General features: G+C 38.6%; 1 protein-coding gene across 5 annotated transcripts in view; it reads right to left on the bottom strand.

Moving 5' to 3' along the window:
* Positions 1 to 1,290: 1,290 nt before the first annotated feature.
* Positions 1,291 to 17,601, bottom strand: part of LOC114002847 (GTP-binding protein 10-like) — a 52,611-nt gene continuing 36,300 nt past the window's right edge. For 2 of the 5 annotated variants that reach the window (XM_027749191.2, XM_027749192.2), the window contains exons 23-31: positions 12,752 to 12,945; positions 12,567 to 12,658; positions 11,333 to 11,477; positions 8,779 to 8,852; positions 7,787 to 7,839; positions 4,947 to 5,054; positions 4,329 to 4,406; positions 3,243 to 3,366; positions 1,397 to 2,491 (exon numbers count right to left, since the gene is read on the bottom strand). In XM_027749191.2, the coding sequence (XP_027604992.1) occupies positions 2,271 to 2,491; positions 3,243 to 3,366; positions 4,329 to 4,406; positions 4,947 to 5,054; positions 7,787 to 7,839; positions 8,779 to 8,852; positions 11,333 to 11,477; positions 12,567 to 12,658; positions 12,752 to 12,945 (1,089 nt within the window). In that variant the 3' untranslated portion in view covers positions 1,397 to 2,270. Of the gene's footprint in view, positions 2,492 to 3,242; positions 3,367 to 4,328; positions 4,407 to 4,946; positions 5,055 to 7,786; positions 7,840 to 8,778; positions 8,853 to 11,332; positions 11,478 to 12,566; positions 12,659 to 12,751; positions 12,946 to 13,394; positions 13,528 to 13,675; positions 13,891 to 17,601 lie in introns of those variants that run through there. The other 3 variants (XM_027749195.2, XM_027749196.2, XM_027749194.2) reach the window with 3 other exon arrangements.

The raw sequence follows: 17,601 nt of genomic DNA, 5'->3' as shown, positions 1-17,601 counted from the left end.
GCACATCCCAGCCTGTTGCCCGGTGTGCTTTGCCTCGCTGGGTTTTCCAAGTGATGCTTCCACGCTGCCCCGTCTCCTGCCAGTGCCCAGTTTCACTTTCATTTTCACTTCCAGGTCCCAGGAGCCCCACTGGGGCGGGGCTTGTTAACCAAGTCTGCAGGAGGGACACGCTGCAGCCTTTCCTCTACCCAGGAGCGCTTCGATTCACGTCAACAGAGGACAGCCGCAGCATGGAATCATGGAATCACTAAAATTGGAAAAGACCACTGAGACCATCAAGTCCAACCGTTCCCTCAGCACCGCCAAGCCCACCACTAAACTATGCCTCCATATGACACATCCACACATTTTTTGAACACTTTCAGGGATGATGAATCCACCACTTTTCTGACAGAATCACCAATAGACCATATTGCTCCAAGCCCTGCCCGACCTGGCCTTGAATACTTCTGGGGATGGGGCAGCCACAGCTTCTCAGGGCAACCTGTGCCGGAGTCTCACAATAAATGTTACACTACTGCTTTCTCCTTTGTTTTATCCCATCGCATCAGCATCTCCCAGCCTGCAGAGCCCTCAGCTGGCAAGTTTTATCTCCCTAGGTAAATGCTCCTAAACAGAGTAACTTCAAGCTCCCCTTGATGACTGACCCAGATCAGGACTCTCGTTGCAGCAGGACATTGCCCCCACACCCAGCTGGCACAGGGTTTTGGCAGGATTCTTTCTTGTCTTCCAGGCCCTTCTGGCAGCACTTAACCAGTGCCCTCCCAGACTTCCTGGCAGGGAGGACACAAAACAGACCCCAAATCCATATGGGGCTGACTCAATTCCTTAGCTACAGCAGGCTGGACAGGCTGAAGCACTCTCTCCAGCATGGCTGGATGTCCCAGGTGGCGGTTGGATTCTTATCCCAGGCAACTAGCAGTAAGACAAGAGGACAGTCTTAAACTGCACCAGGGAAGTTTGGTTTGGAATGAGGAGGAAATTCTTTACAGAAGGGGTTATTAAACATTGGAATGGACTGCCCAGGGAGGTAGTGGAGTCACCATCACTGGAAGTGTTGAAGGAAAGACTGCACGTGGCACTCAGAGCCATGGTCTAGTTGACATGGTGGTGTTGGGTCATAGCTTGGACTCGATCTCAAAGTCTTTTCCAACTTGAATCTGTGAGTCTGTGAAATGGAGTATCAAAAATTGACAGCCTACACTTAGCTTTGCTGAAAACATATTAGCCCCAAACACAGTAAAACTAGAGGAAAATCAGAACAGGAACCAATAACAAAGATAAAAGAAATGTATGAGAAACCATACCTTTCTTCCCAGTGACTGTTTTAACAAAATTTAGAGAAGCAGGGTTTGATAACACATACTTACAAAACAAGAGACCAAACTAAGAAGCCTTTGATGTATTGAGTCTTATTTTGCTTTGCTATCCATTTAATAGCTTTGAAGTAGAAAACACCTTGACAATAAAGGAATTCTATTTTTAAAAAAAAAAAAAAAGTAGGTGTGCCTTTTGTAATACAAAATCTAGAATATTAACTATTCCCCAATATGTACAGATCTCTTTAAAAGCAATCATTTTCTTCACCAAAAAGTAACATATACCCAACGACTCCATAAAAGGAAGGAATCACAAATAAAGCCTGGAAATTTGGAATCAGGATTTTTACAATTTACTACAGTAGGCACCAGCAGGTGTCAAAAAACCATCCAACATTACACATCAGCCTTGCTTTTCGTGCTTCTACAAGTAATTTCCTTGCAGCCATTTATTTGTGTTTTTCTTTAAATTCTTAAAAACAACAAAACCCCTACAATTCAATGCCTGTCACAGTAGCAGAACTGTGCTACTGTTCACCTTAGGAACACCAGACCCTGGTAAATTTCTCCATGAGAAATTTCCCTTTGTGTTTCTGATGCCTATGGCCAAAGATACAGAGTGGTTGAACTTGCTCCTTTGCTACCTATGAAGGTTATGTTCCCTCCATTCATCTCATTTGGCAAAAAATATTCCAGGGATCATCAGTTGTTGAGCTGTGCTTTGAGTTGCACAAACTTTGGTCTTTACTCTGTTGAATAGGTAGCCAACATAAATCAAAAAAACTTGCCCTTTTCCCCATTGTACTCCACCCAAGTGCCTAAGGAACAAATGGGAGGGAGCAGGGAACTCTGCAGTGATGGTAGAGAGATCAAATAAATAGAAGGCCTGCATAGCAACAGCTTCATGTACATAGTAAAAATATTAAAAGGTGTTGGATCCCTCCAAGAATGCTATCTTCCATTCATTTTTTCTTCTTGGGAAGTTTGTAAAAGTAGTAGTTTCTTTTTCCGATATTCTTCATTCTCCCGCTCTGCTTCCTCATCTATGGATTTTCTTATACATGCTTTTAGTTCCTCAATTCCTTCTCCAGTATATGTAGATACAGGAATTACCTCTTTGAATTCAAGTGTATTTGCAGGAATCATTTCTTCCTCTAGTAAGTGTAAGAAGTCTGAAAAATCATATTGAAAGAGTTAGTACAATCCCCAGATACTGTATCACTACAAAGCCCATAAAATCTCATTAAATATAGAAAATAAACTTTAATAAATCATAGTAATAAACATAACTGCAATTAGTAAACACATATTATTTGTTTAATTAGTCTTTTAAAAAATAGCGAAAGTCTCAGAAGACAAGAAGTATCATAGCAGTTATACTATCCTTAATGCTGTCATGAGAAGACACTATACACTTCCAATGAGTACAAAGAAATCCCAAGTTGTAGAATATGGGAGTTCAGTAGTGTTCAGTCTTTCTGGTTCTTGCACAGTCCAGAAAATAGAAAGCAATTCACTCCAGTGAAATTGCAAAACTAAAGTAAATCTACATAGATCTGCGCAGAATTTTCATGTGTATATACATATATAATTGTATATATGTCAGTGTCTGTAAGGGGACCTTCAATGCAGGTTACTCTTATCCAGACACCTAAACTGGAAACTTACTCTCCCATCTCATAGTTGGGAAAGATTGTCTAGGATATCTCCAGTTTATTAAAATCCTTCCCCAGCAGTGAAAGCAATACAACTACCAATGAGTATAAACAGAGCTCTAAATGCAGGAAGTAATTTTAAAATATATGTTCATATAATAAATTTACTAGTTGATTTCATTTTCAAACAACTCCTTGCCAATGCAGAGTTACCCAATGAAATCTTAATGCTACTTCTGTCAAAGGTTATTGTTGAAATTTCATTTACCCTGAGGATTCTGTAGTTGTGACATAAGTTCATTCAAGTTATCCTTTGCACAAGGTAAATCCATTTTATTTACAGCGAGAAGTGCGGGCTTTGTTACAAGTTCCTCTTTGTACAGCTCCAGTTCCTTAAAACAAAAGAAAATTCACCTTAATAAGTATTTGTAGTTTAAAAAGTGCTACTTCAATTTTACATGTCCTCTCTCATTTGTTTAATTGCCTAAATAGCCTTTCATGCCTAGACAGCTGTGAGACTGACTTGGGTGCTCAAGGCTGATATACTGAAGCAGTCTGATAGAAGAGAATAAGTGATTCAGTCATTTTTTTGCTCAAAGACAGATTTCAGGTAAAAAGGCTAGCTCATTCTGAAACAGCCTCTTATTAAAAGGACAGGTTTTGGTTTTGTTTTTTTCTGATATCCACAAGCACAAAATCAATTTCAGAAAAACTTAAGACCTATAAAATGTATAAGAAACTTCTTGGGAAAGTTTTCTGATTCTTAAGCATTTTAATGGACTTCAATTAATATCAGAAAATCACAATCATGAATAAACTAAAAATAAACAGCAATAGCTGAAATTCAGAAGATTCATCAACTTAAGTCACACAGAGATCTGACATTACATGATATGTATTATTTTAATCAGAAGCATAGTTAAGAGATGGAAACAGTGCAAGTTTGCAAAGCTGGGGCCTGATGTCTCACCCCTCTTAGGCTGTGCAGTCAGGGCATCAAGGCAAGTATTTAACTACACACATGTACTTGTGCTTCCTAAAATGATACCAGACTGGGGAACTGAAAATGATGTGTCTTATTACCTTTACTTGACTGTAAGAAATATCCCATACGCTGCACAGATTAAGGAATTTTATTATTAATTATGTTGTGCCCAACATAAACTGGAGCAGTTTCACCTGGACAGGTAAAAATAAAGACTTCATGATTTTGGAAAATCATGAGTTTGTTAACTGGCCTTACATTATAAATCCAGAAGACACACTAACATTTGAAAGTTTCTTGATCAAAACTGAGCCATTTTCTTGGCTCAACACATAACTACAACTGTCACGTTGGAAAATGAGAACTTACCTTTGTTAGAAGCAATATAGTTTCAAAGGCTGTTCTGAACTGAGTCTTAAGAGACAGTTGAAACCCAGAAATATCAACCTGAAGAAGTTACACAAAAATAAGCTTTGTGGTATTAAATTATGTTACAGTATCAAGTTATGTTACTCCATCAACAATTATGTTACTCCATCAACTACTTTACAGTGGAATGTCCATGTACATGCCTTCATTCCTGGGCAAATAACAGAGGGCAACTATACACCAAACTAACATCATAGACACTGGAAACACAAACTGGTTAGTTCTGATACAGTGTTTCTCAAAGGTGTTTTTTTCAAACCTCTTAAGGGGATCTTTTAGAAAAAAAAAAAAAGAGAGAAAAAAATCGCTCCACGCTTTAATTATGCTTGGAACACTTCCATGATCTAAATTAATTGGCAATTTTCCACGACAAATTGTATTTAATTTATCATCAGTTGTTTGAGTGTTCCATTCTGTAAGCAGTATTACAGCTATATTTATCATAAAACTTGCAAATTACAAATGATTTCCTAAATTCCAACTACATTGCAATTAAGATGCTTTTTATTTACTGCACTGTCTTTGATTTTAATAAACTGTATATTTTATTTAACTTACAACTAAAAGCAGCTGTTTGGTTCTTTCTATATGTTTGAGGAATTTGTGGCCCATCCCTCTGTTCACATGTGCACCTTCAATCAGTCCTGGGAGATCAGCTACTGAAATCTAGGAAAACAAAAGTTTCAAACAAAATATTTCCAACAAGCAAAACCAGGGATTTCAAACTATCAACAGCAATTATAATTTTAAATAAACAAAACATAAAGCAATACGTATTGGCTGCTTCAACTATCATCAGAAGCAGATCAAACAAAATGCTGCTATTACGCAGACCTGTGCTCTTCGTGTTTCCCCCGTCTATTTATTTATAGCTGTGTGCAAAGTAGAAAATAGAGGGTAATAATACCCTAAATTTTGCAGGTCTTGCAAAATTTAGCTATTATCTCAGAATAAAACAGACTCTGAAAGGCAAGAAGATTAGGCTATCACATTTGTATAGAATTCAAACTGTCACTGGAAAACAAAATAAAGTCTGTTCCTTGTGGCTACAGAGGATCATTACTCCAAATACAAACCCACTTAACCTTGTTCCCCTGAGCATGAGAAGCTACAAGAATTTGACTTCTGACCTTCAGATCAAGTAAGATTTTGATTCCAACTAGAGCCCAGCAAAGACTGCTCCAAAGGACAGGGATCTTATAATTTTCTCTGCTGGTTGAGAGGGTTGTACACAGTTGTAAAGAGCTGAGACAGACCAAAAAAGAGCAGAATAATAAAACCCACCAAACAGCTACTCAGTAAGTCACAGAAAGCTAAGACAGATACTGAAGTAAAGAAGAGCAAAAGTAGGGTCTTCAAATCTAATACCCATTTAGACAGCAACTGGATTCAATTAAACAATGCCCAAAGCCAGCATACAATAGGTGTGCTACCTATTGCAGAAGGTGACTCAGATATTCTGGCAGAAAATGAAAATGCTTCTGCTAGTTTTCATGATCTGGTACTAAGACCTTAAACCAAAATCATACTCAGATCCTCTACTTTTGTGTCTTTTCTGATGGACAGCACCAGGTAACTCGCATATATTTACTTCTTTATAATGTACTAAGATAAAGTAAGCAAATTCCTACATATTTCTTTAAAAATATCAATGTTCTGTAAGAAAAAATAATGAGTCACTCCTTGAGTGATACAGGAAAGATGCTTCAAGTATTGCTCCTAATTATGTTGCTTATGTTGTTTTGATTTTAGCAGTTGCAATGCTGAGAGTACTTCCTCTTACTCACAGATGTTCCCTGTGATCACAACCACTAGTTCCCTTGACTTTAGAAAAGAGATATTTTGTCCATATAGTTCCTATATAGCACCCAACACTGTAGTATAAATACCAGGAACTGGAAAAATAGCCAACAAAAAGTGTCATTGTCTATGACAAGAAACAGACTTCAAACAAAAAGCCAGGAGTGCAAGTAGATCTCTTGCTGGAAAAAGACAGACTAGCAAGAAAAAGAGGTCCTCATTCATGGAAGACAGTTTTTTAAAAAGGCTATGAAAAATCCCATTTATTTCCAGTACAGCTTTCTAGGATAAGCTACCCTAAAGTAGTAGAAAAAATTAATACAAAAAGATTTGCCTGTAGAGATGCAATATGTCTAAGGGCAAATCTGACAAACTAGACTTACTTCCTTTAATACACAGTTTTGTTGAAGTTTGTTAAATGAAAGTTTCAAGCATCAGCTACTGAATCCCCCTAAGATTATTGATTCACATCTGAGGGGTATACTTTTCTGGTTAACTCATCTGAAAGCCTTTTATGCATTTGCCTTTTATCTTGGAAGTGATGACTCCAGTGCTGCATGTATCATACACTTCAAAAATAACATAAAAGCACATCAAAGAAGATTCAAGCTTGAGGAATGAAAATGTTTGCTGTAACCTTATATGAAGTTGGGGTCCAAAATCTAAAAGTTTAACTTTTTAGCATTGGTTTCTCCCCCAAGCAGATACTGCAGAAAGGATTCCAGGCACCACACAGTTATCTGACAACTTTATCTGAAGAAGCTGGGTGGAACACAGTTTACAAAAATTAAGGTGGTAGGGCAGTAACTCCAGCAGTCCTTCTCCAGCCTACCACAAAAGGAACTAGACCCAGGTACCTCACCTCTTAGGTAGTGCACTATCCTGGCTGCTAAGGCAATCACTATCATGTCACACTTAGTTTTTTATTAAAAACAATCAACCCCCCCAACCAACAAAAACCACAAATGCAAAAAACAAACTACAAAAGAAATTTAGATTAGTCAACCTAGAAAACCATAACAGGAAGTTATCATAGCTGGGTTATATTCACAAAATCCCATCATTTACTACTGTAGATTTGCAGCTATTGGACAAATCTAGCACTATCTACAATCTATTCTGAAAATGACTCATTCAGTTCAGAGCTCTCAACTTGCAGAAAATGTGCTGCTTCTAAATAAACAGGCTAGTCTCTGAAACAGTAATTTTTTCAAAGTCCTGAATTTAGTAATAGTATACAAAGACACAGCAATCTCAATTCCATAAACAATTTCAGGCCTCTAAGATTATAAGGCAGGATTAGAAGCACAGAAAGGAGGCAAGGGAAAATGAGAAGCCATTGACTGAAGTGACTTGAAATCAGCTCTATGTCATATTACTGTATTTGGTTATAAAGCTTTCTTCTTATTACTTCATGAAATAGTACTTTTTCCTAAACCCTTGTTATGTCCATGTAATTGTACTTGATATGTACAATTATAGAAACACATATAAAAATAACTATAAGTTTTCATTCTCTTTCTGAAATTATGTTAAGCAACATAACTAATCATTATACATAACTTTAACAAACAATCAGAGTGAACTTTCATACCAACCTGCTTATAATCTGCATACATGATCTTTCCTAGTTCAGGCTGTACTGTTGTAACTGTGACAAGGGAAAAAAGACAAAGGGAAGAAAACAAAACTGGTTTTAACGTTTAAAAAAATGTTTATGTTACAAAACATTTAAATGTTGTAGGACTTTGTCACTATATTTAAAAAACGAACGTTCAGTAGCAAAAAATTAAAAAAGGAAAAGGAGTAAGGAAAGCGTAAAACGAGAGAGAAAAAAAATAGAACACTCAAAAACCCCACTGGTTCACCAAACCTTGTCTCTCTCTGCAGTTCTGTTACATCATCCCAAAAAGGGAACAGTGAAGCTAGAGAAGTCTCAGACACAAAAATTATTATCCAGATGACAGAATAGCTTCTAAACAGGGAAAAAAAATGAAAGGCAAAGTGAGATAGGAGTCTTCAAACTGAGAAAAAGGCTGTAGAGAATCAGAAGTGGTGCAAGAAGGTCAGTAAAAATTATCAGTACTTGCACCCTTGCTTTTTAATTAATGAAGATCAGACAACTAATCCTAATTTACCAATAGAAAAATAATAAAAATTCTCTGTCCTTTTTTCAGTGGATAGATTCAAAATCAAAATCTTCTCTGCTGCAAAAACAGGTGGCAGCTAATTCCAAACCATACAAGATGTATATGCAAAGGAACCTGACAGTACATATTCAATAGACTGAGGATATTATACACCATAGAGATGGTGCATCTCAGATGGGATAAAATGAGCTGAGATGAAAATAAATAGACCCTCTATTCACAGGTTGAAATACTATGAGGGTGTACACTTGAAATTCTGAGGTGGTTAAAAGAACTAGACACTGAAACAGCAAGTATCATTTTAAAGTATTTAATGTAATTAAAAATCAGGCAACATGGTTATCTCCTATTTTTTATTATAAACCTGCAGACCAAGTCAGAGAAAAGACTTCTTGCTTTCGTGAAATATTACTGCTCTAAAAATTAGAGTATCAACTTACATGGATAACTTGCAATCTCAGGTTTGGCATGAGAAATCTTGCTTAACAAGGATGATTTTCCCGCATTTGGAAACCTAGAAAGGAAGTTGAGATTTATACACTGAATTAACAAGTATGTGATTCCTGCATACTTTATTTCCAAATGCACTACATTATCTTATTGAAATTCAATGCTATCAGTTCATTTTTGCACTCATTTACTACCCAGATCAACAGGATTTATTTTTTGAAATCAAATCAGATTAATTTTTCTAAATCCAACAATACTTCCCAAGAATGGAGGCAGGTGAGTTACATAAATACATGTATAATAGATTTAAGGTAAATCTTTCAAAGTCATTTGGACAGAAATACAGCATGACCATCCAGGTCTACTTGAATTAAGTCTTCATGTGCTATAGGTAATTTTGTAAATTATGCTTACATTCTAAAACCTGTCATGCAAGAACATCTTATCAGCTGGACTTACAGTCTTTTGGCATACAAATCCTCCAATTTAAGTACCAATGATATCTATGCTACAGTTTAGCTAATATAGCAAAGCAAACCAACTCTGTCAGAGAGAGAGGGACTTTGTGTACATAGACACAGACACGCCAAGTTTGTGTATGCTTTTAGGGCATCAAAGTTGTATGAGGGATCCTGAAATCAGCACTAACCTGCTTTGTTACCAGGTAAACTAAAAAGAACACCAGTGAAGATTTTGGAGCTCATCTGTGCAGACCTGACTGTTGTTTACAAGGCATAGCTATACTTGCACATCACAACAAAAATATTCCTTTAGGGATAAGCTACCTTTTACAAAAGCTTCTTCACAGAATACATCTACCCACTGAAATGGAAACCCAAGTTAAAACTGAAATTGTAGCACACACTTGTTTTAAAGATTAACCTGAGCTGTAAAAGACAAAACAGCCTTCATCTATGTCAAACTTTGAGTTAATGCTGACATCAAAGGATAGACCACATTCTTCACACCTCCTCCAGAAAGACGACACAAGACTTGTGTTCCAGTCAAATTCACAGACAGATGTTCATCACACTATTTCAGGGCAACAGTGACCAAAGAACACTGTGTCTATAGGCAACTGAACGTTGGTCACAAGATACAAAGGCATGTGTCCCACAGAAAAACGTAACACTCTCCATTTGAACATGCAGAACCATGTCCTGTTAACAAAACTGATTTACATTAAGGGCCTTTATAAAGGGGTTATACACAAATCTGTCTTTAAAAAAGAAAGCAACCCAATGACTCTTCTTATAACAGGGAAACTATTGAGGGTAGTTTTAATGCACTCTGATGATGGAAGGTGCTTAAAAGACATTCCGGAAGGTTACTCTGGTCATCTCCTCAAGTGAGCATTTTGGTTCCACTGAGGTACAATATGTTCTTTGAAGTTTAAATTGCAACCTAGACTAACACATCACAACGTGTACTCAAACCTGATGGGCCTCTCTCAAGTCCACATGTTGTTTTTACCTGATCTAATAGCAAACCACTTGCAAAAAAGTAAAAGTAACAACCACAAAGAGATCAAAGTACAGCCACAAACTATCAGAGGCTGATTCATATTCTCAATAAGAAAATTATATGCTCCTCTAATTGACTGATAATGATTTTTTTAATCCATTTTGAAGGAAAACTGTCAGCTAAAATACAAGCCAAAATGCAAGATTAAAGAAGCATCAGTGTCATAGAACTCCTATACTTTCACACACTTTAAACCGAGAAAAAAATTCCGTAATTCCTGAAGACCACTCAAAAATTACACAACTTTAGATAAATTTTATATTAACCAAATTATTTCTAATAAGAAAAAAAGAAAAACACAGCTAGAAAACCATGCTGTCTTCAAGCATCTTTCCATTCTTTACTGGTATATACCAATAAGACTACTTCCACTCGAACTCCTTGTTATTTCATGTTTCCTATGGTTTTTATTAATAAGGACCATGGAGCCGACCTATGTGTAGCAGATGGTGAGTAGACCAATACTTTTACAACTGTAGTTTGTTGAAAGCTTTCGTCAAATAAAAATATATTTATCTGTGTTGCTACAAAGCAGCAACATTGAAAAGCAAGCCCTACTATTCTAGTTTGTAATCACTTCCTTCCAACATTCCAAGCTTTTTATTGGGGAGAGTAGGCAGCACAGCCTTTGGAACTCTCTTTAAAACTACTACTGAAAGGATCCACTTATGCCAGCACCATGAAGTCAAGCATGCAATACAGATAGTGCTCTTGGCTCTGTTTTCTCCTCCTACTTACTTCATAAACATTAGCTAATAGTATTTTGATAATCATTGCAATTGCTAAATGCAATTATATTACTAATTATATATTACCCTGATTCATTAAGCTCTTCTTCCACAAAAGCATAACCAATACTTTGCAAATTTTAAAATTAAAGTCAATCTGATTTTTGCAAACTGCAAATAATTTAAGTGACAATGCAAATGTACAATAACGTTCATCCTCCAAACTCTCAAATTCCTTTGAAATCACATTTGAAATTTATTTTTTTTTCTAATATCAAATTACAGTACTTACCCAACTAAGCCAACATCTGCTATAAGTTTCAAATCAAGATGAATAATTCGCTTCTGACCTTTGCAAGGCAAAAAGTTTGTGGCCAAAGAGCCTCCAAGACCTCCACGAGCTGCTAAGAATCTCTCTCCTGCTGCATTAAGCTCTCCTGAAAACAAATTCAGTAGTGAAAAAGCACAATCCCGTGCAGTGGTTTAGTTGTGATTTACCACTTAAATGTCTCTGATTACAAGAAAATTTTCTGTATGGTTCCTTGCAAGAATCGCACCCTCAAGGTCATGGTGTTTCTCCCTCTTTGGAAACAAATGAAAGCAATCACACCCCAGCATTACCCTCCGTCATACAGTCTGTCACCTCAAGGAAAGTCCTAGGTACAGGCAGGCAAAGTATGGCCAAGACGGTGATGGTGGTTCTGAAGCCTCTAACATTTGAATTCAAGAATACCACAAAAAATCTGCATTGATAGAGATGTGGGTACACAATGGCTGAAGAGTTTGCTGTATTTTTTCATTAAGATGCAGGCTTTGATATCTCCCTTAGGGTCAGAATAATTAAAAAAAAAAAGGCAACATTTGGATACCTTTAGACACTGACATGCCTACATCATAAACAATTCTTGTCACACGCTTTTAGCTAAACATCCAAATCAGGGTAATTTACGAATTTAGTTTGAATTCTAAACAGTGTGAGAAGTAAAACTCTGAAAAACGGCAAAGGAACCATTGAGAGCTATTTCAAGAACACTGTATTGAAACTGATCTTCCTAGTTACTACCGAGCACCACTCTTTAAAAGAGAGAGTAAAAAACAGTTATGTATTTTAAGTAACCTGAAATATTGACATTCAGCAAGGATCTTTGTCTCTTAAGCACTGTAATAATTCAGTAAAGTTATAGGGACACTTACCCGGGTTTATGGAGACATAAATTATGTAAGGTCTTGAATGGTTCTGTGGAGGATCACTGGCTCCCAGCCTTTAACACTTCTTTGCAAAGCAATTTTCTTTCTGTTGCATTTAGTGATACAAACTAACTACTGCCAATTTCTGGAAGGGGTCCTTGCTTTCCCAACAATTTCTACAGTGTATTTGTTTATCAACTCTTTGTCCAAACAAAGAAAAACACACACCTATTTTGAGAAATGTTTAACCTTAAAACATCGTAGTGTTCGAAATCTGCTAATGTTATCAATAAATGTGACAAATATTAGATACATTAAAATAAAGCAAATGTTCTTACCAATCTGCTTGCCATCATCAGTAACAAGTGAAATTCCAGGAGGCACATGAACTTCACGATCTTTTCCTTTTTCACCTTTTAGAGCTCTAACACTGGGAAAAATTAAATCAGGCTTAGTGACTTAAGCTGACATTTTGCTTTCTGGAAAAGTTGTGTGTAACAGCTTTCATCAACCTGACTCTTACCTGCTGTTGGCTCCTGTTCCAGCTACAAATCGCTTGTGGGGATATTTCTCCTTAATGCCCTTTAAGGTCATTCTTTCTTGGGCGACAAACCAGACATCACCACCTCTTCCTCCTTCCCCTCCCAGACGAGGGTGACCCATTCCACCAGTTCCTCCTCTCACATAGACCCGCAAATCGTCTATGAAGTTGCCATACTAACAAAACAAGTTTCAGTATCAGTATTATGTTCTGTTCATATTTTGCTTTACAAAAACGTGTGTAAAACGGCTTGGACAGAACTCTGATGGCAATAAATAGCAGCCCAGAAAGCAGGCGCATAAAACTCCAAAATATTTTTTAGTGAGTGTTTGACATATCTTCCCCGGCAGGAACACTCGCGGCCCGCATGGCCCCGGCCGGCGGGACGGGCGAGCCCCCGGGCCCGAGACACGCGTGAGGCATCACCGCGGGCACCATAACCCGGTCCCGGCCCCGCCGGCCCCTGCGAGGCGCCCGGGCAGCGCGGGAGGGTCCTGCCGGGGCCTGCGCCGGCCCGGGCCACGTGAACTCCCGCAGAGGCCCCGGGAGAGGGACCAGCCCTCCCCGCCGCCCGAGCCCCGCCGGCGGCACCGTCCCCGCCGTGTCTCGGGCCGGCCGCACTGACCTTCCTTAGCACTGACCTTCCGCAGCACCGCCGCGCCGCACCGCACCATGGCGGGAGGAGCCCGGGCCCCGCGGGCTGCGAGAACGGGAAAGGGCCTGAGGGAGGGAGGGAGTGGGGGAGCTCCCGCTGCCGCTCGGGGAGCACAGGCCCGGCCCCGCGGGTGCGCAGGCGCGGCCCGGCCGAGCCCGGCGGCGCCTTCGAGCCCCGGGGCGGAGGGACCGAGCTGTCCCCGCAGCGCCTAAACACGTTCACAAGCTTTGCGCTCTGTTCTTGTTACTGACCTGCCTTCTCTGCCGCTCCATGTTATTTTTAACAACTACATACTCTGTTCCAGCTCAAAATGCTTTTAATTTCTGCTCATTGGACATGCTTGCATCCTACTGTTATGGAATACTTCGAGCAGAAAATCTTTCAGGGATATAAATAGAAGAGTAGGAGACGATGTGACTGTTGTCTAGCCTAAGTCAAGTCCCCCAAATTCAATGTAAGCCTTTCCTCAGTGCCAAAGCAGTTTAACCCCCCCAAGGCGCAAGGCAAGATGGATCATGTTGTGATATATAAATAATTGTGATTCGTGAAACAAATGGGTGATTATATCAAAATAAAACAAACAGATTGTAAAACTTAATTACACCCCCATAAAGAAATAAAACAGACCCTTACAAGGTCAAGAGGCCTAAAACCTCCTTACTATCCTAAGAATAAAATATAGTAGAACTTTAAATCTTTAGGCGCCTGTTCGTCCAAGAATGCATGAATTATGACTGGTTGTAGAGATAACCCTTTTAGCTTTAGCTGTAAGAAAACCCATCTATTAAATACTTAGCAAAAACCTGTAGAATGTATATATATATGATATAATTAATATGCATGAAGTAGCTAAGATAAATACTAAATGTACCCTGTAGTAGGGGTGTGCAGATTTGGGAAACTGGTCCCATTTCTGTCACCCAGCCGGCTGCTTGTTTTTACCATATAATAAACTATTATTTGAAACTTATAGAAACTCGAGACTTTGTTTATCACAATGTGAATGGCAGAAAAGAATTTATTACAGCAGCAAAAAAAATGCAAAACTCCTGTATTGTGCTTTCAGATCACGGGGACTTCATTTGCAGTTCTGAAACAGGTAATATGTAAAATCCAGCGGCAAGTGTTTTGAACTGACCTGTTAAGAATCTTATGATTGGAAAATAGCAAACATGGGTCTGGCCTTGTCCTTGAGGCATTTAACTGAGGGTTCCCAGCTCAGGGCTTGTTGGCTGAAACTTCGGTACTCTCTGGTGACAGCTGTCTCCAGAGGACAAGCTACATCATGAGTGGCTGCCTGTGGATCCCCATCTCTCTCTCTCAAGTCTTTGAAGTGAGATGGGCTGAACTTGGACTGTAATTGCTTATCTTTGAAAAGAAGAAAAGTGACCTGGCCAACCACAGATCTTAAAACCTGGTCTCAATCTCATTGCAAAGCTTTGGAAAAACTTATAATTGCTATATTAATACGCTAAAACATTTCATACAGTATCACCTGGGAAGGAATGAGAATATGGGGGTTAGGAGAGAAATTGTGAAGTGAGATAGCCACAAATAAAGTTGAAAAGGAAAATATAAGCCTTAAAGGGTTTGTTATAGGATGTCTTATTTGATATTTTTTGTAGTCCTGATAAAATCAGTAAGAGCATACTCATGAAATCTCAAAACGAGATATGCTTAGGAATCATCCTAATTACAGAAATGCACTGGTTTGGCTGCAATAGAGTTAATTTTCTTCACAGTGGCTAAGATGGGACTGTGTTTTGGATTCATGCTGAAAACAGTGTTAATAATTCAGAGATGTTTTAGCAATTGCTGAGCAGTGCTTACACATAGCTAAGGCCTTTTCTTCTGCTCCTCACCCCACCCTACCAGAGTGGGTTGGGGGTGCACAAGGAGTTGGGAGGGGACACAGCCGGGACAGCTGACCCCAACTGATCAAAGGGATATCCCATACTATGTGGCATCATTATCAGTAATAAAAGCTGGGGGAAGAAGAAAGGGGTGGGAACATTTGGAGTGACTGTGTTTGTCTTCACAAGTAACTATTATGAGTGACTGAGCCCTGAGCCATCTCCATTCCTGGAGATGGTTGAACACCCGCCTATCCATGGGAAGTGATGAATGAATTCCTTGTTTTGCTTTGCTTGTGTACATGGCTTTTGCTTTCTCTATTAAACCGTCTTTATCTCAACCCAAAAGTTTTCTGACTTTTATCCTTCTGATTCTCTCCTCCATCCTGCTGGTGGGGGAGTGAGGGAGCGGCTTAGTTGTTGGCTGGGATTAAACCATGACAAGGGAGGAGATGTATATCAGGAGATGTATTTCATTTAAAGTAGGGAGGTATTAATGTCATTGTTTAAGGACCTGGTGAAATCTCATTTGGGGTACTGTGAAAATGTCTAATCAATTGTTCTATAGCTGAGCTAAGGTTGAAGTGACAGAGAGATAGAAGAAAGTTAGGTGCATCACCAGAGAGCTTAAGAGTCTTTCATAAGAACAGATTTTAGGATGGCTCAGCTTGTTTACTTCAATAAAACAAAATCAGAGAGGAGACACAAGTGCTGTCTATAAATATATCAGGAAGGTAAACATGAAGGATGAAAACCATTTAATTTTCAGGGCAAAAACACAAGAACAAACAGGTGTGTACTATTCAGTAATAAATAAATCAGGAAATTAGAACACTGTTTCTACTCATTACTGCAATCGAATTATGAAACAGCTTTTTCATGGAATTAGTGGGGGCAAAAATATACCTGTTTTTAATATGGCCCTTCATGAATGTACGAGGTGATTGTACAACAGAGCTCTCTGTACTGGCAGGGAACTAGGCCCTGTCATTCAGGAGGACCTTTCTGTTCTGTGTTACCATGCCAGTTCATAGTACAAACAACAGAACGTTTTGTCCAGATTTATGATTCATAATACAGAAGGAGCCGTCAGTCAAGCTGAATAGTAGGCAAGGTTCAGAAGTTTTTACATATGCTAAAGTTAGATTGTGCTACTGTGACTTCGGTAAAGCATATGATGTCAGCATTCTATAGAAAAGAACAGAAAAAAAGGAGATAAGCAAAAGAGCTCCTAAGTCAGATGAAGAAAGTGCTGGGAAGTTGCAGATGGCAAGAAGTTTATCAGCAAAGTTCTTTAAGGATCAAGTCATAGGCCCAGAGTTCTTCTTGGATGCCAATACAAGTATATATGATATTACCCCTTGTTTTCGTGCTTTGTTCTGCTTTTGTGGTACATACTCTCTGAATTTAGTCCTGTGGAATCATTACAACTATTGAGAGCAGGATCTGTAGCTGGTCCACTTAGCAGAGCCTTAAAATCAGTGTGCTGAACTTCCCTAATACACAGCAAAAGATTAACAGGTTAACTGGCCCAGAGATGCCAGTAGAGCTATTCACCAATGTTAATTCAACTTATGTAATCAATCCACAACTCAACCTCAAAAAAGAGAAATAAAGAAAAGCTGTATACTATGAGTTGAAGATGTTAAATTTATTGATATAACACTAGATTTGTTTCAACACAAAGCAAGATCATACCAGCAAGCTCATACCAGCAGGGAATTAAATAATATTTAATTTGAAACGTGCCATTGTGCATTTTCTGGAACCTTTTGTACCATTAAGTGCCTCATCACACATAAATTACTGAAATGGAATAATACAAAACTCTGAAGTTTGAGGATATTTAGATGTTTCATTGTCTAAATACTTTGCTTCAGAAATGCATCTGGTCCTCTAAAGAGACTCTCTTTTATGCCAGGGCAGCAGTGATTTTATCACTAGTGTGTGTGTCATACTTGATCTTCAGTAGCAGGATTGTGAGCACTTCACTGTCAAACCTGGTGGCAGAACATCACTCTGTTATTTCTTTGCTTCAGAAGCTGCTAATCAGTGATGCAGAGGGTGACTCAATTCTTTATCTTCAATGAATCAATCTTTTTTACGTATGAGTGTGCCTGTGTCACAGAGATATCTGTAATTCAGTCATACAAAAGGCTGATAGCATTTTAGAGGTCCCCAAAAGGATTTATACATAGTCAATGTGTATTCTGAGTTCCATGCTAAATAATGCTTCAGCTCCTGCTCTTTCTGTTCTTACTGTGTACTTCACATACTTGTATATGGTTGCTTGAAAATCACAAGGGTACAACTACATCAAATCA

The sequence above is a fragment of the Pipra filicauda genome, unplaced genomic scaffold (genome assembly GCF_003945595.2).
Source record: "Pipra filicauda isolate LSUMZ 115617 unplaced genomic scaffold, ASM394559v2 scaffold105_size2325265_pilon, whole genome shotgun sequence".
NCBI classification, from domain to species: domain Eukaryota; kingdom Metazoa; phylum Chordata; class Aves; order Passeriformes; family Pipridae; genus Pipra; species Pipra filicauda.
Note: the sequence above shows the minus strand (reverse complement) of the source record. Positions and strands in the feature narration are given on the sequence as shown.